Genomic DNA, 24,930 nt, shown 5'->3' on the forward strand with positions numbered 1-24,930 from the left:
AAATTAGAAATTGACAATTTCTGAGAAATTGAATGCCTCGCCTCGCCTCTCGCGGCTCTCGCTCGCTCGACCCGCATCCCGCTCAGGGGGGGGCAGCTGCCCCTCCCTGCCCGTACCTCGCTACGCCCATGGATCTGTCCAATATATTCGCGTAGAGTTTGGACCAGATGTTAAATAGAAAGCCGGTAAAAATCCAATATTTCATTAAAAAAATAACCACACAAATACTCAGACATCATTACTGATTGTTTATTGAGCAAATGTTTTATATTTAAGCGTAAATGTAGACGTCGAAATTGATCTTCTCTCCACGGTCACTCTTGAGACGAAGGTTCACGAAGTTGAAGCCGAGTCCACCTTGAGTCACGTTGGCTGAGGCACCGGTGTGGGTCATGTCGAAGGCTAGGATACCCTGGAAAATAAATAATATAAAATAAAATAAAATTAAATGATTATCAAGAGAGTTATATGAAAGGGAGAGAGACTCGTCAATAATGTTTCGTCACATGTTTGGACTTTAAAAGAGACTAAGACCCTTGAGTTTGTTTCGGCGTTTCTTCTCACAGATCAGTCAGTCAGGAAATGCCGACCCCAGCGTTCTTAAAATGACGTGTAAAAGTGATGTAATGTTCAACTTGCAAAATAAACGATTTCTATTCATTTGTTTCATTTCGATAGTATGCTTGAAGTTCTTAATATTATGTTGTTTTGGATAATAGACATGAAGCCCTTTAGACTTTAAAGCATCTAATAAGGTTCATAAACATTCTTTGTTTTTATTTATAACTTTTGGTTGCACCCGCGTCTCGTTAGAACTACATCCCGCAATCGGATAAAATATATCCCATGTCACATAGGGATAGTTTAGGTTCCCAGCTGTGAGAGAATTTTTCAAATCAATTTTGGAGCCCTTAGGGTGCAAATAAAATATTTCGTCTTTATTATATAAGTTCCTTTGTAATATAAGTACCTATAGATTAGAACAAAATTTTATTCAATACATAAAATGAGGTCTCAACTGGTTAGTAGACTCCTTTGGTTAGTTATTTTAATATAATAACCTATGTATCTAAATTCCTGTCCACAGTGAAAATATAGCCATTGCTAAGACAGGTTGCCTCATTATACAATAGCTGGAACATGATAAAAATAATGTTATATCATTCTTAACCTCTCACTTTAAACGAAAAAATATCTTTGCTATAATGAGCTGTAATCTGGTGTCAGAACTGATAACCTAATTAAACAAAATGTTATGTCAGAGAAGTAATGTTTGCACTATTTATAGTTGTTTTATTTAACTAAATTCACCCGGTACTAGGTTTTTAAATCATGATTTTTTTCATCAAAATTAGTCTGAAATATGATTTATATTATGTATTGTATAGGTACTTCATCTTTTTACATTCCTAACTACATACACGGACTGTCACCTACATACCTAACTTATACTTACAAAATATGTAAGTAGCAAATAATTCAACTGAAGTGGCAAACACCTAAGTAATGATTAATTATGAAATTAAACAATTATGAACCTATGCCAATGATGTTGATGATGAAGTCATGATTCACGGTACGGTACTTATTGAAGATATACTATTTGATACATCATCAAGTATCACTGCATCATTATCAGAGTCTTGATTACAAAGAAAATTGCACTTAATTAGTGTGTGAAATCAACAGGAAAAGTAGATAGGTATTTCTTTGAAACTAATAATATTGTGAAGAGGTTTGATAGTGAAGATCACGTTTTATGTTTGGATCTTTGCAATATGGCCTGACGATCTGGAGAAGGTTGCATATGGTACATAATGGATTTCGGCTGCCTAGATTACGGAAAGTATGTGATATCTAAATATTCTTTTCTGTCTTTCCGTCAGTCGCACAATGCCCCATTAAAGTTAAAGCTTCTTTGAGTCTATTGCTGACTCCTTCTTTGTCATCAACATAAAAAGTGTCAGCATTATATTTAATGAAGCTTTAAAGTTAATGTAGTTTTGTGCAACCGAAGGTATGCCTGTAATGGCAGCAACCAATTTTCGTGCACACGTCCCTTACACCTCGCATACCGCTGCCAATCGCAAAAAAAAATTGCCTATATGGGTCCTTAGCCACCATTATGTTTAAAACGAACATATTATAGGTATTTCATTTCATTGTTAAAGGCAATGTAAACAATGCGACTTTACAAGCGGGAAATACAAGTAATATTTCATTCATATGGGGATTCCCTTTGCAATGAGGTGTCCAAATGACATCACAATTTTAGTTTTCCTTAAGAGAAAACAATAATCAGCTGTAAGTAAGTAATGTACATATGTCTGTAAATAACCCTTTTGAGATCCAATATAACTTTTGCCGGTCATTTAATTATGATTGCTAAATTAACTTTTAATTAGTAGCAGTTATTATTAGTTTTTGGTCAATTAACAATCAATTGTAACCTAATTGCTCTAACAATCAAAATAAACAGTCGATTACCATTAATTGTACATAATTATTTAAGCATTTTATTACTGCAGCTTAGAATTCGGTTTTAGGTAAATAATATCTGGAAGTAACATTCATTATTATTATAGTTTAAACTTATAACAAAGCGATAAGTAACTCAATATCCGGTGACTTTAGGTATCTAATTTTGGACACACACAAATAGATATTACAACATACATAGCTATAGGTACTTTTACAAAACTTGATTAAAGAAATACAATTGGCAAAACCTCGGACTATATACCAAATAGGAATTCCCAATTGCACCAAATTCTTGGTACCTATCACCGATCATATTATTTTACGAGCGATCCAAATATGCCTATTTTAAATCTCACCTGAATAGCACGTCCAGCATTAGAAGGAACGGCGGGCAACGCGAAGTACATGTTCTCAACCCTCTTTCTGAAGACCTTGGAACTATACTGGACGCTGTGGTGGTATACCAGAGGCCTCAGAACATTGGTACCCAAGAATGTATGACTGCATTCCACTGCTAGGACTACGGCAGCCAGCAAGAAAACAATTGAAAGGACCTTCATTTTGAATTTAGAATTTAGCACTAGACGTCTATCTTCTGCAGCTGATGAACTGAGAATGAGTGTGGAGTATTTATTTGATTTATTTTGTATTGTTTATGCTTGTGTCTTCTTATCTATGGGTGATAAGTGTCAATGTAAATCTTTGGTGTTGTATAATAGTAAGTGTGAAGTTTTGTTTGTTTGTATGTAGGTATTGTTTTTTTCGAAGGAGTTAGGTTAGCTACTTCTACTTAACTTGCTACTTAGGTATCTAATTATGTTAGAAGGAAAACACGTGAATAGGTACTTGTTGTGAAAATTCACTGGAAAGGTATGCAGGAAAACATTACTATTATTTCAACATCTGTCATTAATGTCATAATTAACTTTCGTTTATTTTTCAAAGGAAATCTGCGTCATATAAAATGTCTCATTGTAATTCTTAGTAAACATATCTACACTTTATTTGCTTTTCTGGAAATTATAAGTACTTAACATTTTCTTTTACCTTGCAACCAATTGTATTATCGTTGTGATTAAATATCTGGCTATTAACCAGAAATAATTTCTCAGATAGATGACACCTATTTCTAGAAATTGATATAAACCCGTATTTCATAACTGGAAAAGTCCAAACGCCCATTTAGGGCTGATTTTTCAATCGCCAGATAACTTTTATCTGAGGAATATTTTTAACGTTTTGACAGCTTTTGTATGGAAAATATGTCAAACCGCCATATTTATTCCTCAGATAGAGGTTAACTGATGATTGAAAAATCGGCCCTTAATCGCTTGAAATTCCAAATATGAAAAACGTATTCTAAACTTAATTAAGCAAACCATCAAATGCACTACAGAAAGAAAAAAAAAGAAAATAAAATGGAACAAAAGCGTTTGAAAAATGAACCTTTATTAAAAGCAATAGCTAAAAAAGTCTAGATTTAAAATAAACCTTCTGGAGCCGTCAGTTTAGTTTACCGCGAGTCGAACACGGAATCTGCAGCTCGGATTGGCCGGGAAATAACAAATGGTAAAAAACCGAATTCACCTGATAGCGTGTGACAGACCAACAGACGCGATGTTGGCCTTATTTATACAGTCGTGTATTTTCCTGTGGGCTGCAGGATTGTTCAAAAGAGTTACATACAGGGTTTGAGAAGGAACACGATGGGTTTTAGTCAGTAAGATTCTGATAATGATGACTTCCCATAAAAAAGTGTATTTTCCTATGATATCAAACATCAAGATAAAAGTTGCACTTTAATTTCTATTGTGTTATGGGTTTGGAATATGAGTAGCTAAAAATGGGAATGCAAAATAGTGGTGTCCATTTCGACCGCGCGGCCACCTCATAATTTTTGATGAAACTTTGCCAGGAATTAGTAGTAATTTGTTACTTTTCACTCCTCTTTTCCTGAATTTGTTACAAAAAAAACCAAGCCGCTATGACAAAGAACAGTTGGCCGCTAGAACCGCCACTTGCCGTAGTCATCGCCCGTGATTACTCAGAAACTATACAATGCAGATAGACGAATGATACATCAAAAGAAAGGTCTTAATTTGTTAAATTTGTTACAAAAATAAAAAAGGTCAAAACGTAGATATACAAAAAGTTATGCAATGTTAAGCTTTCAGGTTATGAGTAGGTAAGTATATCACCGTAGGCACCAAATTAATAGAGGCTAATGTGTATAGAAAATTAGTCTTTAATTTGTTACAGCGAAAAAAGACAAAAAAGTACTAGAAAGCAGGTTCAATAATATGTTAGAGTCGATTTTAGTTGGCCGCGCGGACGGCAATATGCCTAAAATACAATTTCGTTTTCTCGTTATTAAAAGTAGGTTTTAGCTTAATTAAAGTACTAGTCGATGGGTAACGTAACCTAGTTTGAATAAATATAGCGAATTTAACTGCAGCATTCGTATTTTAGGAGATATTTACAAAAACACAGTGGTATGAAACTGTATGAGAGTAGGGTGTCCATGCATTTTCACATATTCGAAATTTTCGTTATTCACGTCTTATTTTTTTAGGGAGAGTGCATACTTTATAAAAATCAAAGTCACAAATAGATTAAAATTTGTTTATTTACAATCAACACAAAGGCAAACAAATCAATTGTTTGCCTTTGTGTTAACACAATGTGTCAAAAATGTGACACAGAGTTGAAAGGTGAACTTAAGCTAGGCGAGATCATAACATTTGATTTAAACGGAGCTGCAGACTCAGTTTTACTCACTGAATTGCCGATTACTCTTAGCATTAAGGATAATTATTATTTCTTAGTTGGTACTATAGAATTTATACCAGGCACAAAAATAGGCCACTATAAATGTCATTTTTTAAATAACAATAAATATTTTTGTTACGACGACAATTCTTTTAAAATTGAAATAAGTACCTCTAAGAAAATATGTCTACATTCTGTGTCACATATTTTCGTGTCAGTTAATTTATAAATATTATGTTAGTTTATGAAGAGTTTATATATTTATCTGGTTGTCTTTTATTACTTGATTTGTTTGCCTTTGTGTTGATTGTAAATAAACAAATTTTAATCTATTTGTGACTTTGATTTTTATAAAGTATGCACTCTCCCTAAAAAAATAAGACGTGAATAACGAAAATTTCGAATATGTGAAAATGCATGGACACCCTACTCTCATACAGTTTCATACCACTGTGTTTTTGTAAATATCTCCTAAAATACGAATGCTGCAGTTAAATTCGCTATATTTATTCAAACTAGGTTACGTTACCCATCGACTAGTACTTTAATTAAGCTAAAACCTACTTTTAATAACGAGAAAAACGAAATTGTATTTTAGGCATATTGCCGTCCGCGCGGCCAACTAAAATCGACTCTAACATATTATTGAACCTGCTTTCTAGTACTTTTTTGTCTTTTTTCGCTGTAACAAATTAAAGACTAATTTTCTATACACATTAGCCTCTATTAATTTGGTGCCTACGGTGATATACTTACCTACTCATAACCTGAAAACTTAACATTGCATAACTTTTTGTATATCTACGTTTTGACCTTTTTTATTTTTGTAACAAATTTAACAAATTAAGACCTTTCTTTTGATGTATCATTCGTCTATCTGCATTGTATAGTTTCTGAGTAATCACGGGCGATGACTACGGCAAGTGGCGGTTCTAGCGGCCAACTGTTCTTTGTCATAGCGGCTTGGTTTTTTTTGTAACAAATTCAGGAAAAGAGGAGTGAAAAGTAACAAATTACTACTAATTCCTGGCAAAGTTTCATCAAAAATTATGAGGTGGCCGCGCGGTCGAAATGGACACAAATAGTGATGCGGTTGATCTTTGCATGGTCAGTTGCCACTTGCATTGATGCCATGGGAGATCACTTTTATCCAAGAGTCAACACTGTTAATAGATTTCAAAGAACAAGAATTTCAAGGTATGGTCCATTACAGGCCAGGTTTAGAAAGTAAAGTTTAAAAAAGTTAGATAGGCAGCTCTTTTCCAAAAATACCTGTGGTAAAGGTGTAGACAAAAATTATTACACATAAGGCAGTATTAATTAATATGTATTTAAGCATAAATATAAACATCGTAATGCAACTCCTTATTCCTGTCGCTCTTCATACGGATATCGACGAAGTTGTGTCCGATGCCGCCACGTGTCACGTTGGCCGATGCGCCGGAGTGCGTCATGTCGAATGCTAGGATACCCTGGATAAAGGAGAAATATATAGTCGTTTACTAATGAATTAAAGAATTGCTACACTAATAATTAGAATACGTGCTATGAAGTTTCTTTTATGGGTTTTAATAATTATGACCTAGCGTCCCTCCCCAGTTTCGCACGGGATAACTCAGTATTTCCTCACTATTTAATGAATGTTATTTATCACATCACGCAAAAAAATCACGTTTGTTGTACGGGAGTCCCCCAAAATATTGATTTGATGCTAGTATTTGTTGTTATAGCGGCAACAGAAATACATCATCTGTGAAAATTTCAGCACTCTAACTATCACGGTTCATGAGATACAGCCTGGTGACAGACGGACGGACAGAGGAGTGAAAACAATAGAATCCCGTTTTACCCTTTGGGTACGAAACCCTAAAAATCGAATGAAAATCGGTTGCGTAATTTTGAAATTTAAGCGTACACAGGGACATAGGGATATAGGGACAGAAAAAGCGACTTTGTTTTATACTATGTAATGATAATGTCTATGTACCTATAATACAAAAAGTTACATAGTTTCTCAAATGTTAATGTGAAAATGGAGAAGAGTCATTGATACTCCATTTGAGTAGTCACTTGACTGAAAATCTTGAGGACTTATTCAACGAAAACATATAAAACAAATAAACTACTTAAAATAATGACTTAATTGATTAAGTAGGAAGGTACTTACTATTGTTTTTCATGTATTTATTATTGACTAAAACGTCATTATTATCAAGATTGTTCATCTTTAGTTAATGAAGTGCCTACAAATGTGGTATGGTAACAAAACGTGCTTCTGAAAACTGCACGTGGTAAGTCACGATCAGATTTTAAATGTAGTGCTTTATTAGAGCACTCTACAGAATCAAGTCTATACACAGTTGAAGAGTTTTGTTTGTATCTACTGCTGGGACGTTTTGAAAAGTTCAGTGCTAAGGACCATTTATCGGGGAAAACTATAGGCTACTTTTAATTTGGGTTCACTGAGAAGCCTCTAAGCCAAAGCTAATATAATAAAAAAGTTACCTGAATACTGCCTCCCGGAGCACCAGGGTAACCTCTATAAGCAGGCAGCGTATAGTTCAAATACTCCACTCTCTTCTGGAAAAATCTCGAAGGAAACCGAACCTCCTTATGGTACACTTGGGGCCGCAAAAAACTGGTCCCCATAAACGTATGGCCACACTCCACAAAGACCACTGCAGCGAGTAAAAGAACGAGAGTGTAGATCTTCATTTTGACCTTCAAAACGGTCTTCAAGTTTACACCGCGTGGTCAATTGATCGAATATTAGAGATGTTGCTAAGCGTGTGTTTATATTTTACCTGTTATCGAGTCATTTTGCATCGTTAGTGAGTAATTAGAGTTCGGTATTTTTTTATCAGAGCTGTCATGCCGTTTTGTAACCGACTTTCATTAAGAAGGAGGATCTGAATTCGTCTATTTGTATATATTTTACCTATGCGACATGCTCTTAAAGACCTGTGGGCTCATTTGGATAACTATTTTGATTACTTAGAGAGTACTTATATTCGCTGGTCCCTTTGCCATGTTGGTGGCAAAATAAAATCAGAAAAATTCTGGACAGTTTTAAATCAGTTCTGCTTTCATATAATTTGTGGAAATTTTAGATAAGTTGTGTTTATTTAGAAACAAAATACGGAACCCTCTTAACTTTTCTTAGTGACCAGCCGCACTATTATTACTATTAAATATCACTTACTATTAAAGGTAACAAATGCACCAGTTAAACTAACGGGTATGTTATCAGTTATTGATTTAAATACCGTAAAATATGGTTACCTTATCCTACTACTTAATCGTTCTACTAATTTATAGGTTGTGTTAATGGTGCCCATTTAATTCGACATGTATGTTAATAGTTTAAGGGGTTAATGGTTCCCAGGGTATCAGAAGAAAACAAAAGGGGCTCATGGCTAAGAAACTCACGCATGGTAAAACCAAGTTCAGGAGCCTTGGCGCGGTCACTCCGTAGATGTGCGAACCATCATCGTACGGAGTTTCATGTATTTTGGAAGACCCGGCTGTCATTTGAACATTATTTGGTAGTCTTTACGGGTATTTAGACGCCAGAAAGTTTGATAAAAAATCTTATCAATTAGTATTATGTTGCCCAGCCGGTACCTAACTGGCTTGAGAAGGTCACGTGGTTCGTCGCTCCATGTAAAATCATAAAGTACCTAAAATAACCTTTGATGTAGAATACTAGTAGATTCTCCTGGTAAGACTGGAAGCCGACCCTAACATAGTTGGGACAACGCCAAGCAGATGATTTTAGAGTTTTCTATCATTATTATGATCTATGTTACGCTTCGGTGTAACAGTAACCCAGTCGTTTTTCACAAAAACCTCACGGACTCGTTTGCCGGGAGGTATCAAAATATTTTGCCAAAAATAGATTTGTGGGCTTTGTACAATGCGATACCGTATTTTGACTGGTGATGCCGTATTTAGGAAGAATTTGTGATATTCAGATTTATTGTGAACTACTGCATATTTTGGCTTGGATTTCGTAGAAGAAATTGTTTATTTTAAACCGCTTTTATTTACTCTTTCCTGGTAAAGTTTAATTTAATTTATCGGTGGTAGATATGATGCTCTTAAAATAATTATATTAATGTTGAGTATTGCTTATTACGTAAAAATACCAAGAACTTGATTGATAAAACACAAGAAGAAGTACTTATTTAAGTGTTAAGAGTCTATAAGATTTAAAATGAAATGTTAGTCTTTTATGTTTCTCAGTATTTTCCTTGCAATATCAGTCTCATACATAAATATCATCATCTGCGTAAGCTTTTTCCCAAATGTGTTGGGTTCGTCTCCCAGTCTAACCGGATGGATGCAGCTGAGTACCAGTGTTTTATAAAAAGCGACTGCCCTATCATCATCAGGAGTCAGGAGCAGGTATCAGTCTCATACATAATAGGATTTTAAATACTTTCTCTTCCACTATCTTCTTTATAAAAACTTGCAACTACAGAATTCCACACAGATTCCCACCGTATTTTCCTATCAAAGATCCCCATCGTTATCACACTGTTTACCATACAAATGGCTTTTCAATACACGATAAAAACTTCGTACAATGTACTGGTATTTGCTCAATTTGTTCGTTAAGACGGGCAATGTTGTACAATGGCCACAGGTATGGATAAACTTGTGTAAATTAAGTTGGTAACTTAAATTGACTCCGCTATCACTATAGGGTTAAGTTGTAGTGGCACTGGAGTCAGAGATAATGTTGATTAAAATTATATGTTCTTTAGTGAGAAGTCGGGTTTTTTGTTGTATTGTTTACTGGTTTTAATGTTCTCGGTAAGAGTCTTGTATTGTATTTCGATTGATATACTTAAGTATCATAAAATAACATTTTATCAGTGCATGTGAGTTGGACAGTTCCAACAAAGGCTAAAATTGATTCAATGTATGAATCAATTTTAAAGTCTTTACGATCTTGAAGGCTTATCAAATAACACAATGAAGAAAAAATAAATTTCAAAACCTGGACTCTCTTAAGAAGTAGTTGCCTGAATTTTAGTCAGCCGATAGTTTGTTTGGGCTTTTAAATCTCTATGGGGATGAATGGTACTACGCATATTACAACATTCAGGTACCCATTGGTAAAGGCCGCCCATTCTCCAAAATGGTTCCGTTATCATTATAGTTGTATGGTGCACCTCACCATAAATATTATCATTACCCAGTAACCTAGTTATCTGTTAACCCAGTGTGTTCACAACGTAATCCCACGTTAGTCAAAGTTCGATATTGTGGGGAACAAACATTGTTCTAGCGTTGACTAGAATAATTGTTAGTTGGCTGTATCCTTCCTAGTATATTGATGGGGGTGAATAGCCATGATCAGTTCGTATTGAAGGCATGGTTGCCCCATTGCTCAAGTGGTTGCAAGTGCTACTGCAAAGTCGAAGTCAAAAACGTTTATTGAAAGTAAGCTAGTTTTTAGCACTTTTTCACGACAAAATTACAAAAGTACAGCACCCCCAAAACGCACTTTCTAGTGTTATGGCTTCAGTGCAGGGTCTCCCGGGTTCGATTCGTTTCGGAAAGTTTTATAAAGCAACCCGGAATCTGGGCGATGGACGTAAATAGTTTTAATGAAGTGGTTTGATAATGCGAAGTTATCAAAAATGACTCTTTCGATTCTGGGAAGATCTTATTTCTGACCTATTGATGATGTTGGCTGCGGTTACTTCGATGATGGAAAATATCGATATCGACATTTGGATCAATGTCCATAATATGTATAGTCTCTCCATGTAGATAATTTTCATGGTAACCAAATTGATTGCCATGTGCATTTCCTACAAATATTTTATCAGATTTTTAAATTATTGAATTTTATTTAATACTATGCTGCATAAAATCCGTGAAAGACTCCTGAATTCAATATACGTCGGCATGTAGCAGGCATTTTGCAGTTCCCAACATTCGTCATAGGAAAATATTTTACGAGCATACAGCGAAAACTGGCCGTGCCGAAGTGGAAATACATACCAGATTTTACTCGTAACTTCTTCACAATATTTTTTAAAATTCCAATTCGTATCTTCTAGCAAGTTCTACGAAGGTTTGAAATGAAGGACCTGTGAATTGTACCTAATGTTATAAGTTTTAAACTTGTTCTCTGTAGCTCTGAAGAAGAATTGTTTATTTCAATTTTAACATGCTTATTATCTATATGCCTTTTCCTGAACAAATATGAAAGGTTGCTAAATAGATATAGGTACACAGCCAGGCGCATAATATATTTTTATTTATTGTATAATTTATTAAAATTAAAACCATTAAAATATCATGTACCACATAACACAAGCAAAACTATTTCAGAAAAAATACCTAAAAAATAATATCCACCTTTCAAACGAAGGCATTGCAATAATATTGCATTGGAGCACTATGCCAAGATGATTGCAGTAAGGAAATTAAGTTTAAAACTGCCTGAATTTGGCACATGCAGCGCTAGATAAGATCGAGCGCCATCTTTGATGACCTCCCGCCATTTTGTAGCTGTGTTTTCATTGAATATTTTACGGAAATAATGTCTTAGTTTAACACTAATGATTTTAAAAGCTCAAGGGTTACAAATGAAACTTGTAGGATGTAATATGACATTTGTTTTTGTTAATTTATACACGTATGTAGAAAAAGGTGGTTTTAATTATCTCTTTTGTATTTTTTTTGAAGATTAGCTTTCGTCACCAACTACGTCTGTGTGGATTTAGAATACCTAAATATATGCAATACCTACCTCTATACCTTTGCCCGTTTACGCTTGCATGTTTTTGTTTTTAAGATTAATTCTCCTACTGTGATCAATAAATAGGATACCTACATTACCTATATACCCGCATGTATACAATGTTTAAGAACTACGCAGTCGCGGGCAAATCTAGTACCTACTAAATCCAAGTTCCAAAGCCAAAACTTAAAGCAAGAAAACTTGAGGAAACTTGGAAAAGAAAGTGGAATCGAGTTGTTAATATTAAAATCGATAAGGACGGCCTGGCAGTCGTGAGCGAAGAGACTGATTCTCAAGTTCTGTTAATTTTGTTCAGCCGATTATCGAGTTGGTAACTTTGTAACTTCCTTGAGGACGCGTTTCCATTATAACTCGATTTTATTGATAGGTAACTTAGAGTCGCCAGCTCGACTGCCATGCACGGGATCTTCGAAACTAGAATTTCCTTTCCGGGTCAGGTTGGAATCACTTCAATTAGATTTTGCCAAAAGTATTAGCACTCCTGTGCATGCGTCGGCACGAGTCTATTGCTGGCATTGTTTTCGTGGATTGTCACACGTAAATTGTTACAGTTTTGGACCGAGTAGACCAGAAGAAACATTTGTGTGCAACACTGTTCTGTTCACTCTGTGTGAGAGGAGGCCTGTGCCCAGCAGTGGGAAGATAAAAAGGCTGTTACAGTAATAGTAACTGTTCTAAGTAATCGTGCAGTCCTCCAACGCAAAGATTTTTTATAATTCTCATGACACATTGGAAACGCGTCCCAAGGTTTGTTAATTGTAGATAACGGACAAGAGTTTACGATTTTGATTGTTTTAGGATGACTACATTGGCAGTGAGTTTCAGTTGGCTTGGTAGCTGAACTGAAAATGCGAAGTAGGTATAATTGCCGGCGATTTTCGAAGGCGTTAGGCATAATTGGGTGTTTGTGACGTGACAGTTCTGTGAAATTATTCTTTGGTCGGATTTGGGGGTATTTAAATGATGGTGGGATCGGTTGACTGAAGTTTATAATAAGCATTGGATGTAAGGCAAAGTACCTTTCTATGTTTTGGTATCATAGTTATAACACATCCTTTGCTTAGATTAATACAGGCTAAGGTAGTGATAATTATAACAAGATATATGTTCTACAGGTAGTTCATCTACATATTCTGTTTGGACCCCTGAACTTAATACTTCTTTTCTTAGCATTTTGTTATATTTTCAATCATTTTTATTTGATAGGTTATGAGCTCGTCACACAGCATGTTCAATAAGATGTAAGTTAACAATATCAGTCCAAATTATAAGTAAACAGATTCAATATAACCATTTTCTAAATAAAAGATCTTATCGATACACTTGGGGGGATGGAGACAAGCTCCCGAACTAATCCCCCAAATAAAGTGGAGAAAGAGAGGGAAAATGCAAAATTTTAACTTTTTAAACTCCATTTTCAATATTAGAAGTGCAAAATATAAAAATTGCGGGCGTCGTTTCGTTCAGAAATAAACATTACCGTAAAATGAAACGGACTGGCGAAGATACCGAACGGAAAAGTTGGTTCCAACATAATTTTTAACGTAATTAAAACTGTTATTGCTTTGGGGACCCTTCTCTTTCTATTATAGCTAACTTTGTTTTTTGCTTTTTAGATTTTTAATACTAAATGTGAACTAATTGGTCCTTTGTGTCCGTATCTTGTCAGATTAGCTTTACTCCGCGGGTCTGTCGCTACGCAATCACCCTTTGTTTGAAAATGATATAATTTTGATGGCTAATTGTTTATTTTTAGGGTAACTGGTTTCTTGGTATTATGGTGAACAAAGAGATGGCTGAAATTGTTTGGTTTTTATTTTATAGAACAGGCTTGTTCTAGTTTAAAATTAAGCCTTTAACCAAAGTTGTCTATGTGTGTGCGACACAGATAGGTACCTAAATGTCCGGTTATTTGTAACTACAAAACTCATCATTTGTTTGTACTTTGCTTATGTTATTACCTGAACAAAACTCTTATATAGAAACTTGCATTATTTGTTTTTAAAAATCATAATACTTATTTCATGTCATATTATAGAAACATTCTCACTTAAGGAAAATGGCTTTCATGCAAAATCGCGACATTAGATCCCTTCCAAAGATTTATTCACTATAAAAAACCGGCCAAGTGCGAGTCGGACTCGTGCACGAAGGGTTCCGTAAATTACAGTTAAATCAACCTATCTCAAAAACTATAAGAGATACTTTGATCAAACCAAAAATCGTTGAAAGAGTTAATTAGCATGCATCACCTCTATTTTTTTTAGAATTTTATACCCCGTAGTTATAAAAATAGAGGGGACATACTTTTTACGACTTTGAGAGCTGATATCTCAAAAACCGTTCACTTTAAGAAAAATGTTTTTTAGAAAACTTTATATCATTTTAAAAGACCTTTCCATTGATACCCCACACGGGTATGTACATCGAAAAAAAAATTTCATCCCTCAGTTACATGTATGGGGGGCCCCACCCCCAATTCTTTTTTTTACTATTTAGTGTCATATTTTTGTAGCGGTTCATACAACACATATTCCCATCAAATTTCATCACTGTAGTACTTATAGTTTCCGAGTAAATCGGCTGTGACAGACGGACAGACGGACAGACGGACAGACGGACATGACGAAACTATAAGGGTTCCGTTTTTGCCATTTTGGCTACGGAACCCTAAAAAACCTATTTATGTAAGTGTTTGTGTATTTTTCGGGTCGAAATTGGTAGATTTGTATTCGTAATAGATATTTATTGCCAAAATAATGTGTCAACAAGGTTATAATTGAAAATAAGCGTTGTTAGGAGTTGTTGTGTTGCTTTTCTATGATTTGAGATTCTTTTGGGAGAATTATGGGTTTAAAATTATGATATTCTTGATTTGGTTACCTTCTTTAGGAAGACACAGTGAGACACAATGAGAGAAAAACAAACAGGGATTATTTTCTCATTCATTATATCTTGTCTTAATTAAAATGATATGGATAGTGAAAACACACAACCGTATCTATGCTTTAAAAAGTCAGAAAGCCCAAAATTCATATGGACAAAGTCACGGGGACAAAACCAGTCTATACGCATTATAAACATCAGTGACAAAATCAAATGCCAAAGCAAAATTAACGAGTTTAATATAAAATCGAATGGACCTTAAATAGGTCGAATAAAGGTTCTGCTTGAAAAAAACCTTTAATACCAAACACCACTTTAGTATTAACGGTAACAACAACAATAAAATTGTTTTATCGCACCAATATCGTGCGTTTTATTTGTCGCTGATATTCTCGGGTTAGGTCTGTGTTGCCAGCTTTCAATGAAATGGTAAATCCCTAGTAAGGGTATAAGAGATTCATCGCTAGATTAGAATCTATTGCACTACTTTAATTTTTTAAATTTCTAATGGGAAACTATGAATTTTATAAATAAAATAATGTTTAAATTCCGTGTATAAAACCAAACATAATACCAGTAATTGATCATTTTGATTCACATTCCTAAGACTATTGCTATAGGTAAATATATTACTTATATTCCACCACTTATCCGTAAATTTATCATCATCATTATATAGCCTTTTTATCATAGCAGTTGCTCAATGCGGATTCGTAGTTTCAGATTCAGGTTTCTTCGATATACTTATTTTCCGTTACATTTGATCAGATGGCAAAATACATTCAGCTTCAACAGAGAAATACTTTAGGCAGATTTAAATCCTTACCTGGCAACACAAGCTTAGCCATCCAAAACGCTCACACCGCGACAGTTATTGCAGTAATTATGACTGATTTAGCGACTACAGCCTGCCAGTGTTGCCCGTTTATCGGAAATGAGTGAAAACGGTATTTATTGCAAGCCTGTATGTTATTGTCTTTACAATGTGTTTTTGCCGATATTACGGGACATAATTCTGTCGACGTGCCATTAAAAGAAATGTTTTGTAATGGGATGTTGGTTTATTGATTTTTTGGGGATAGGGTCCGAATATTTGCTAATATGTATAAGTATGCTATGTAGGTATCAATAAGCGGACAAGGAAATATCTACAAGTGAGTCGCACTCATCATAGTCGGCGTGTAATACAAGCTATTAGAATGGAGTAATTACCGCACGTACCTACTTTATTAATTAATTATTGTCGTATTTTCCGGAACACATTGTATTTTTATGACATACCTACATAGTGTCACCTATCCACAAACCGACCACACCAAACATTGCTTACCCTAAGTTCAATCGACCCTTGTGCCTGTTACTTAGCAACCAGTAAATATTGGATGTATTCTAATAAATTCCTCCAGTAATTACTACAGCTATATTTAACTTATACGTAGTGAGCACTAGAAAGTTGTACCCTGGGGCTGCGTAACAGTTTTGGATGTAGCAACTTAGAAACTTTAAGCACTAGTTATGTTAACAACATAAATATAACTAACGATAGTGTAAACTGGGGCTAATCGATATATTTATGTAGTATGGAAGTTATTTTTAACATACCAACTTAGATGGTTGAAAATATATAGGTATTAAATTAAATAATGTAGTAAACTTCTAACATCTTCTCAAATCCCGTATTCATAACTTCTTCCTATCTCCATATCAAAACTTTAATAAATCCCAATCGGTGTAGCACTATTTCCGTGAAAGCCTAACAAACGAACAAACACAGTTATGTTCTCATTTCTCAAATTATACTATAGTAAAATAGATAACTACATAGTAAAGGCTCGAATGTATTCAGTTTCCATTAATTTTAGTGTTAACTGCACAAAAGCAAAGACTAGTAACAAATTAACAACTCAAATAACACACCATCATCAGAATACTTGCGAGGAAATCGATTATTTGAATTAAAACCTATTTCGAAATAGATTTAGCTCAAGTCATAAGAGATGAGCGAGCAATTTTAGACTAGTTAGCTTCCTCTAACGTATGATGAAACGTAACACACCCAGATAAAAAATATAACCCTTTTCGGTAAATGGTCTATCTAAAACTGAAAGATTCTTTTAAATAAATTGTCCCGTAGTTCTTAAGGTTAACGCTCTTTACATAAAAAAGTTTTCACACAGTTAACTATTCAACGGATTTTGTTAAAACTTGCTAGAGTAATATAGCTTATGCAGGATAACATTAAGGGGGGCAAAACTAGTTATCTCTGGAGAGGCGACTACACAACTACAAATAAAAAGCCACCTTTTAACTAGAGATTCTACTACTCAATTTTGCGTTGTCAAATCAAATCAAAAATCATTTATTCAAACTTGGCTGCAAGACAGCACTTTTTGAACATCAGGAATTTACATAAGACAGCCCCCAAAACGCCCACCTTACACCACACATGTTATTTTGCTGGGCAGAAGAAGTGGCGCAACAAACTCCCCAGCTACACATGTCTGTCTGTAGGTTAAAAGAACCTACGTAGGTAAGTTGTGTTTTAAAAAGTATCAGAGAATATAAATGTAGTCTTAAACTCGCTATTCGCTTATATCTCATTCTCTCGTCTCGTCTGAATATCAGTGAGGATTAAAAGCGAGCGTTCAGTAAATTTATCAAACGTTTCTGCGGTTCCACGATATCGCCCGTCCAATACCAGTTCGCAGTACTCCGATAATTTTGTTTTTAATTAAAGAATGTTCATAATTTGCTTTCGGTTTTGAGATTTGTGTTTTAGAATAAAGTGTAGGATTCTATTTATTGATATAAGTTTCTCCTTTTTGGAATCAAATAAGCTTTCACTAGCGTTTTCAGCAGGATAAAAAGTTGCATATAGACTCCTTCGATAAATGGAATCTTATGTAACACTGAAATATTTATTTATACATTTTTTAAAGCAACATTTAAATAAATGAACAAAATTTTGAACTATTGATATACTATTAGGTATTGAGCCAAGGGTGAAATCATGTGTAAAGTACCTCTAAATAAAACAGTGCGACAGTAATTTATACAGGTTTTTACAAAATAGGACCAACCAGAAAGGTCCATAGTAAAGTAATAAAAATACTAAGTATCTTATCCTGGCAGTGACTATAATCCAGGAATTAATATGTTATTCCTAGACCGAATTCGTAGAAAGTTCTAGAATATCAAGTTGTTATTGTGTCGTATTAGCGACTCGACAGAAAGACTGCCGATATGATTTGATTGGCTACCGTACTGCTAGGGTTGTCAGTACTCTGATATTATTATAAAGTAAAAAATAAGATTTTGGAAATATCCTGATGTTTCTTGTAAAGTAGTGTATGTTGCATTGTAAAATAGTTTTTCGTTAGAACCATTATTTATAAAGCATCATCATCATTTGAAGAGTTGATAAATTAATATTCAAAGAATATGCCAAGATGTTTCAATAACCCAATTCTATTCGTTGTTACTTTTCCTCTCCGCTTTGGTGGAGTTTGAGCCCATGTACAGAACGAAACCTAGACTTTATATTCTCACAATCCGTTAGTTTGTAAACCAAAATGTAATAAGGAAAACAATTCTTAGATTTCAAGAGGACTATTTAAAGACTGAAGAGATTTGAACCTACCAGTAATAAATACTGTTCCTTAAAAAATTTACTATGTAGTTGACAACTGACAACCCTATTATCTTATAACGTTCCCATATAATATCACGGACATGATACAGTCGCTGTTTACGCAATATTAATCTAAATATATAAAACTCAAAGGTGACTGACTGACTGACTGACTGACTGACATAGTGATCTATCAACGCACAGCTGAAACCACTGGACGGATCGGGCTGAAATTTGGCATGCAGGTAGATGTTATGACGTAGGCATCCGCTAAGAAAGGATTTTGATCAATTCTACCCCCAAGGATAAAATAGGGGATGAAAGTTTGTATGAAACTTTGTCAATTTTATACCGATCGGACTGAGACTTTGTATGCATAAAGCTACTATGGCGTAGGCAACTCTTAAGAAAGGATTTTGATAAATTCCATCCGTAAGGGGATAAAATAGGGGATGAAAGTTTGTATACATCTTCTTAGATTTGTACACGCTAATCTTCCGAACTACTGAACGGATTTCAATGATTTTTTCTTTGTTGTATCAGTATTAAGCCTGGTCAACATATAGGCTATAATTTATCTTCGAAACTTGAAGACCTGATGCAGAACTCCAACAGACCAACAAAACTATAAGAGATACAAAAATGGTGCCATGGCAAAAATTGTTTCATGTGATGAGCATTTTTAGCTGAGATAATAAATTTTAAGATCTGGAACACCTGATGTGGAACCCCAAGAGCCCAGCTTCTCTATACCATATACAGGTATGACGTTTTAGCAAAAGTTGTTCAATTTGATAAGCACTTTCTATTGACTTAAACAAATTGAAGATTTAAAACACCTGATGTGGAACTCCAGGGGCCCAGCTAGACTATAGCATATAGAGGTATGACGTTTTAGAAAAAGTTGTTCAATCTGATAAGCACTCTCTGTTGACTTATAAAAATTGAACCACACCTACACCTGATGTGGAACTCCAGGAGCCCAGCTAGAACCATGACGGGGGTAGGTCTCACGCCTCTGGTTTGGCTTGGCCGTCCAGAGTGGAGTCGCTAGAGCAGGATTAGTAGCCCTGCTCGGAGGGTAGGTGCCTCATGGTAAGCACAGGGAGCGCGTAATCTGCGTTTAAAGTCCACCGAGGTATCCTCACCCTTCAGCTCATACTTGAGAGATTGGTTCTCTACCCACTAAACCACCACGACTTCCATTAAGTCACCACGACTTTGTCATCTATTTAATGTTTTTTTACGTAATAATACTTGTGTAATATTTTTGCCACACACAAATGCGGACTAATTAGAATCACTACTTTTATCCCTATGGTCACGTCTATTGCGGTTCAGTTCTCAGCGTTTTGTTTAATCTGCTGTGCTTTTGCTGTTAAAGTACAAAAATTAAGTATATCGACGGTAAAAAGGCAAAAGGGGTCAAGCGCCACATTTTGCGATTTTAACTTTTTTATTGACCCCAACTCCACTATTTTTTCTCTTTCGAATGGTCGTAGTATCGTTTTCCTAGCATGAAAAAAAGTCGCTTGTACCAAAGAATTATTTGTACTGAAGTGCCAAATCGATACTTACCAAAAGTGCTCAAGCGACACCAACTTTACGTTTTTGTATCGCCTTGTCATTTGGCATAATTTTAAAAACAATATTAGAAGTAAATATGTCGTTTGTATCCATTTTTCTTTTATTTGTTTAATAACTATAACGTCGCTTACACCAATAGTAAAAATTGACAACTAAACATAAATTGGCGCTTGGCCCCTTTCTTAAATAATTTTATTTTCATTACGTTGCATTTGATCCACTCAGCACGCGCGACAGCGCCCTTGCAAATGGGTATAACTGACATATTATGTCTTATGTAGGTACTTGAAAGCAAGTTCACGCGTTCTTGAAACGCGATCGCAGTTTTTAACACAGATTAAAATTTTATATAAAACATGTCTGCAACTCCAAAAAACGTGAAATTGCGAAGTGTTTTAGGCCGAAAAAGACTTGCTAGTACCAAGAAGGTTATTTGATTATAATGATAGCAATAGAGAGGTCGAAGAAATTAAAGATGATGTGATTCCCCTACTAGCATCGGTAAATTCAACCTCATTTTATTTATTTTAGGGCTGATTTTTCAATCACCAGTTAACTTCTATCTGAGGAATAAATATGGCGGTTTGACATATTTTCCATACAAAAGCTGTCAAAACGTCAAACATATTCCTCAGATAACAGTTATCTGGCGATTGAAAAATCAGCCCTTATAAAAATAAATTTAACGTTTCTTAGGATAGTTTTTAGGGTTCCGTACCCAAAGGGTAAAACGGGACCCTAATGTTTTCGCTCCTCTGTCCGTCCGTCCGTCCGTCTGTCACCAGGCTGTATCTCATGAACCGTGATAGTTAGAGAGTTGAAATTTTTACAGATGATGTGTTTCTGTTGCCGCTATAACAACCAATACTGAAAACTAGAATCAAATAAATATTTTGGGGGGCTCTCATACAAAAAACGTGTTTTTTTAAGAACTGGTAATAGGTAGTAGGTACGCGTTTCATAGGTACATGTTGGATAATTTTATTACGAGACAACTTGAAAATGTGTTTATCGAGATATCTTAACGATATTGGTGTCAAATAAAAGTTTAGACCTTTTATTTGACACCAATTTTTGTATAAAACCATTTTATCCGTTTTTGAATCAGGTAAATCGGCTCACGCGTTTAGGAAATCATTAAAAATTAGTAAAAATGTAAACAATCATAATTTTTACCAAATTATTGTGGCTTATTTACTCAAATAATTTGATAACATGCTGTTGTATGTCCTATCAGTTAGGTAACTGCTGTTTTTTGGATCTCAGTTTTGTTCCTTGTATTGTTTTAGTTTAATACATAATTCATAGTTCTATTACCTACCTGCTGTGCCAAATATAAAATAATACTGTTAATTAAGATATTTTAACTTAAGCCAAAATCTGACTTAGTTCTATGATCTGTTGTGCCAAATAAAATAAAATACTTTACTACTTTATACACATGGAGCTTAGGCCAAAATCTTAATATTCCAACATTCAATATTGGTGCTTGACCCCCTCGCAAATGCGATAAATATGGTAAAAACCTGGGGTCAAGCGACATCTATCTTTGAAACTATTGATCTCAGGCTTATTTTGATCTAAAATTATTAAAGAGCATTGTATTTCAGTAAACTTTTCTGAAGATTGTGATGTGATTCAATAAAGCAATAAAGAGATATTATTTTTTTAAACTTTCTTTTTACTCTCCTGAACAATTTGATCTGTGGTGCTTGACCCCTTTTGCCTTTTACCCGTCGATATAGAACGTTTCTCTTCGGTCCCTTAAAATTCAATATCCGACTATTCAGATCTTTGATTTTGCTGACCCCGTAGTCGCTGGCATAAGGGACAGGATCCGCGTACGAAGTCGCGGGCAGAAGCTAGTATTTACTATGAAGAAAAACTGTCTACACATTCCTAAGTAAGTATGTATATTCGGTTATACAAGGTTTTTGCAAAATAATGAAACAATAATTTTCCTTTCATATATTAGGTATATTTTGGGCATGTGATGCGGAGGCATGAGAGTCATGTTGTTAGGAAGGTTTTGAGCGTGACCATGGACGGATATAGATAGGGGAACAGGACGACCAAAGATAGAAGAGTATGGAAGGAGAAAACATGCTGCGCCGACACCAAATAAAATTGTGATAAGGGCAGATGATCTTTACCTTAAATTACTTTGGGGCCTAAATTATATTAATAAAAATAAATAATATCTTAGGTTCCTATATACCATAACGATAACGCTATATTTATAATTTTGTAAGTAAATATATAGCTGAAATGTAGCTGTTTGGGTCATGACTTATTTATATCTATTCCCGAACATTTGTAAAATGGTTGGGGGATGAAGAATTATTGCAATATCTTTGGTGAATTTTTACGATATACTATGAATATATGATACAATTCTGTGGGGGGTGCTGAATTCACGCTGATTCATCATTTATGTATGTAACATCGTTTATGAGGGTGGGTGAGCATTATTATAGTTTACATTATAGATGAAAATCTAGATTATTTTTTTGATTGTCATAAAATAGTAAGAAATCTTCAACCTCTAGAATAATTTCTTAATTTGAGTAGCCACTTAACTAAAGGTAATTTTAACTTTTTTGGACTTTTTACACAAATAAATGGTGTACCTAAAGGTAAAATTAAAAGTGCTATTTTTAATCGAAGCCTTAAAAAAAGAAAACACACGAGAATTTTATTTGAATATAACTTGCAAATATTTTACGAATCTATTCAATGGAGCACAGGTGGCCTTTCAAACTAATGTGACAGTCCACAGTCGTGAACGCGAATAAAATAATGTAAAACATTCGTTATGTTTTCCAAAATTTATTTACAGCGTATTTGTAAAGCCTAAAATAAACGTTTAAAGTAGCCACATACTGCAGATTAAACAGTCGGCCGACAGTTGCCCAAATGTTAGATAAAAAAAAAAAATGGGAAATCATCAAATGACTCCTCTTGCTGTGGGTTAGTAGCGTGTGTCAGACTCTTACTGAGTAAAACCGGCTTACTTCGTAGGCCTTTTATGTACCAGGGCCGCGGTAACTCTTTCGAACAATCCGGCAGGCTTTGTCCCTGCTGGGCCCCGCTGATTGATTGAAAACCTTGATTCCGATCAAAGTTTTCAGTAGTCTGATACCGGCTAAATACCTGATCTTTGTAATGTGCGTACTACCATTCATCTCCATACTAATTTATGAGTCCAAACAAACTATCGGCCGACTAAAAGTTTGCAGTGTGCGGTTACTCTTAAAGAAGATTAATCACTTGTTAATGTCATGTTTTATATTTTTGTTTCTTATAATTTATTTTTTGAAATTGAAAATTTTATGCTTGGTTTATAAATTATTGTATAATTGGGCGTAATTTGTGTTGATGAAAATGGTCGTAGGATTTATTTCGTTTATGTAATTAGCTTGTATTAATCAAAAGGTAAGCTATTTGCGTTACTATATAAACTTACACTTTTACCTTTTACTTACACCTTACATACACCTTTTTAAGAGTGATTTAAAGCCATTACCATTTTCACACAAATATTGACTGCTGTCAATTCACCATTTAAAATAAAACTTACCGAAGAAATTCTCACACCATTTCCAAGCCCATCCCGAAGATATTCCACAAAAATTGTATTGTATTCCATCTTGTATCGCTCGGTTGTATTTACGGTTGGGTTAAGCCAATCCCCGTTCCTCTGACATGGGGTTTTTTTTATAAAAAGGGTGTGAAAAGGGTCCCTCAACACACCGGCGTCAAATTATTGTCAACGTCATTATTTTCCACGTAATTTCGTTTCAGGTAAGATGTTTGGCGTGAATATTTTTTTGTCTCACTGTGCTTTGGTACTTACATGATTTTGAATTGGTGTGAGTTGTTTTTTTTTGTAGATTTAGACAGAAATTGTTATGGGAAAGTGGGTGAAATGGTAGGCATAGGGACCTAAATGGTTGAGATGATAAGCCTTTGGATGTAATAGGACATTCTATACTTCAATAATTCGCAAGGAGTCCGATGACATAATACACAATGCAATATACTTGGTTTGTTTAAAACAACAAAAAGGAAGATTATTTTTCTTATTTAACACAAAAAGAAGGAAATGCTTAGAAGTAATCTAAAATGTCACCACACCCGGCTACATTCGCAGCGCGATATTTTGACAAAATCTCTCATCATTACGACAAACTTCAAAGCCGACAAAATTAATTTCCAATGTTTCTTTTTCATCTCCCTCCAAGTTTTTCATCAAATGTCTTTGTCTGTTCCGAGATTACTTATTTCACAGCCAAATGCCTACTTTTTCCTGTTTTAATCTTGTTTTAATTTAAAAATATCGTTGTGCCCGCTACCTGGCCGTTTCTGTCGTTAATTTGATTTCTGTTTTGTATTTAACATTTACGCGGGGCCGCCATTTTGTGCGCGGTAAGTGATAATGTTTACTGACTCCGCTTTCGTTGTTTTTGTTTAAAATTCACGTTTCATCCGTGTCATTTACCTACAAACATAATTTTCGTTCTGTATTACGTTGAACACAGTTTGAAAACAGAACAAAGAATTTAATAAATATTAGCTACATTTAGTAGGGACTTCCATTCGTAGCCTAACTTAATTTTGTTTAAGAAACAGAAGACATTACCAAATGCCTACATTTACCAGCCATTTACGAAAACAAGAAATAACAAGGATCAGCTAAACCGTCTGCGAGTATAAACTTATTTCTCTCATAACCTAACAATTCCATTTCCCGCCAAGATGCGGCCGACACCTAACGAACTGTCACATTTTC

At 34.7% G+C, this 24,930-nt stretch overlaps 2 protein-coding genes across 2 annotated transcripts; both read right to left on the reverse strand.

Moving 5' to 3' along the window:
- Positions 1 to 225: 225 nt before the first annotated feature.
- On the reverse strand, positions 226 to 3,119 carry LOC110384242 (uncharacterized). The gene is made up of 2 exons (XM_049846287.2): positions 2,838 to 3,119; positions 226 to 412 (listed from the first exon to the last, which is right to left on the reverse strand). The coding sequence occupies exons 1-2, from the start codon at positions 3,039 to 3,041 to the stop codon at positions 272 to 274; spliced, it is 345 nt and encodes a 114-aa protein (XP_049702244.2). The 5' UTR covers positions 3,042 to 3,119; the 3' UTR covers positions 226 to 271.
- Positions 3,120 to 6,561: 3,442 nt separating this feature from the next.
- On the reverse strand, positions 6,562 to 8,003 carry LOC110384283 (uncharacterized). Its single transcript, XM_064038973.1, has 2 exons — positions 7,756 to 8,003; positions 6,562 to 6,722 (listed from the first exon to the last, which is right to left on the reverse strand). The coding sequence occupies exons 1-2, from the start codon at positions 7,963 to 7,965 to the stop codon at positions 6,582 to 6,584; spliced, it is 351 nt and encodes a 116-aa protein (XP_063895043.1). The 5' UTR covers positions 7,966 to 8,003; the 3' UTR covers positions 6,562 to 6,581.
- Between the last annotated feature and the right edge of the window lie 16,927 nt (positions 8,004 to 24,930).

The sequence above is a fragment of the Helicoverpa armigera genome, chromosome 17, assembly GCF_030705265.1.
Source record: "Helicoverpa armigera isolate CAAS_96S chromosome 17, ASM3070526v1, whole genome shotgun sequence".
In the NCBI taxonomy this organism is placed as follows: domain Eukaryota; kingdom Metazoa; phylum Arthropoda; class Insecta; order Lepidoptera; family Noctuidae; genus Helicoverpa; species Helicoverpa armigera.